The sequence below is a fragment of the Apaloderma vittatum genome, unplaced genomic scaffold (assembly GCF_000703405.1).
Source record: "Apaloderma vittatum isolate BGI_N311 unplaced genomic scaffold, ASM70340v1 scaffold1378, whole genome shotgun sequence".
NCBI classification, from domain to species: Eukaryota; Metazoa; Chordata; class Aves; order Trogoniformes; family Trogonidae; genus Apaloderma; species Apaloderma vittatum.
The window spans coordinates 52,237-52,897 of record NW_009732192.1 but is presented as its reverse complement, the minus strand read 5'-3'; the positions used below and the strand labels follow the sequence as shown (position 1 = coordinate 52,897).

The 661-nt window shown below is 38.6% G+C and overlaps 1 protein-coding gene across 1 annotated transcript in view; it reads right to left on the bottom strand.

Annotated features, from left to right (window-relative positions):
• Positions 1-281: 281 nt before the first annotated feature.
• The window catches only part of LOC104278441 (cadherin-4), a gene marked incomplete at its 5' end in the record, with an annotated part of 42,516 nt that continues 42,136 nt past the window's right edge, over positions 282-661 (bottom strand). The window contains one exon of the mRNA XM_009875419.1: positions 282-289. Within this exon, the coding sequence (XP_009873721.1) occupies positions 282-289 (8 nt within the window). The remainder of the gene's footprint in view (positions 290-661) is intronic.

Sequence of the window (661 nt, the reverse complement as noted above, 5' to 3'; positions counted from 1 at the left end):
TAGGGTCACAGGGAGTGCTGCCCAGGATGGTTGAATGTTTGTTTTCATCACTCCTGAGATTGAAGGGAATCTGATACATGCACCAAAAGGCACTTTCAAATATATATATATATATTTTAAAAACAGTGCTTCTGTTCTAAGAAATTCAAGTTAAGACAGAGTGCCTTTCACTCTCTTTAGTCATAAAGCAGATAAACAAGCAATATCCCAGCTGACATTAAAAACCAAACCAAAACAACAAAAAAAACCTGCAGCAGAGACAAGTGTTCATGCGAGACAGCTCAATATCCTAAAAAAAAATTGGAAAGGAAAAAAAAGGGAAAAAAAAAAGAAACCTCCTATATCACCACTAAAAATAACAATACAGTCAGCAGGGGATATTAATTAAAAAAGCTGCCACATCTGTACAGTTCTTGCTTCTGCATCGGCTCTTTTTGTCAATGTTGTCATCTGTGGGTTTGTGGTTTTTTTTTCCTAAACTGTTTTTTCTCCTTCTTCTTTTTTTTTTTTTGTTTTTTTTTTTTTTGTTAAATAACGTGAGGTCAGTTTAATCTTCCTCGCCTCCCCCGTACATGTCCGCCAGTTTCTTGAACCTGGGCCCCCAGTCGTTAAGGTAGTCGTAGTCCTGGTCCCCGGAGCTGGAGGAGGTGAGGGAGCTGAC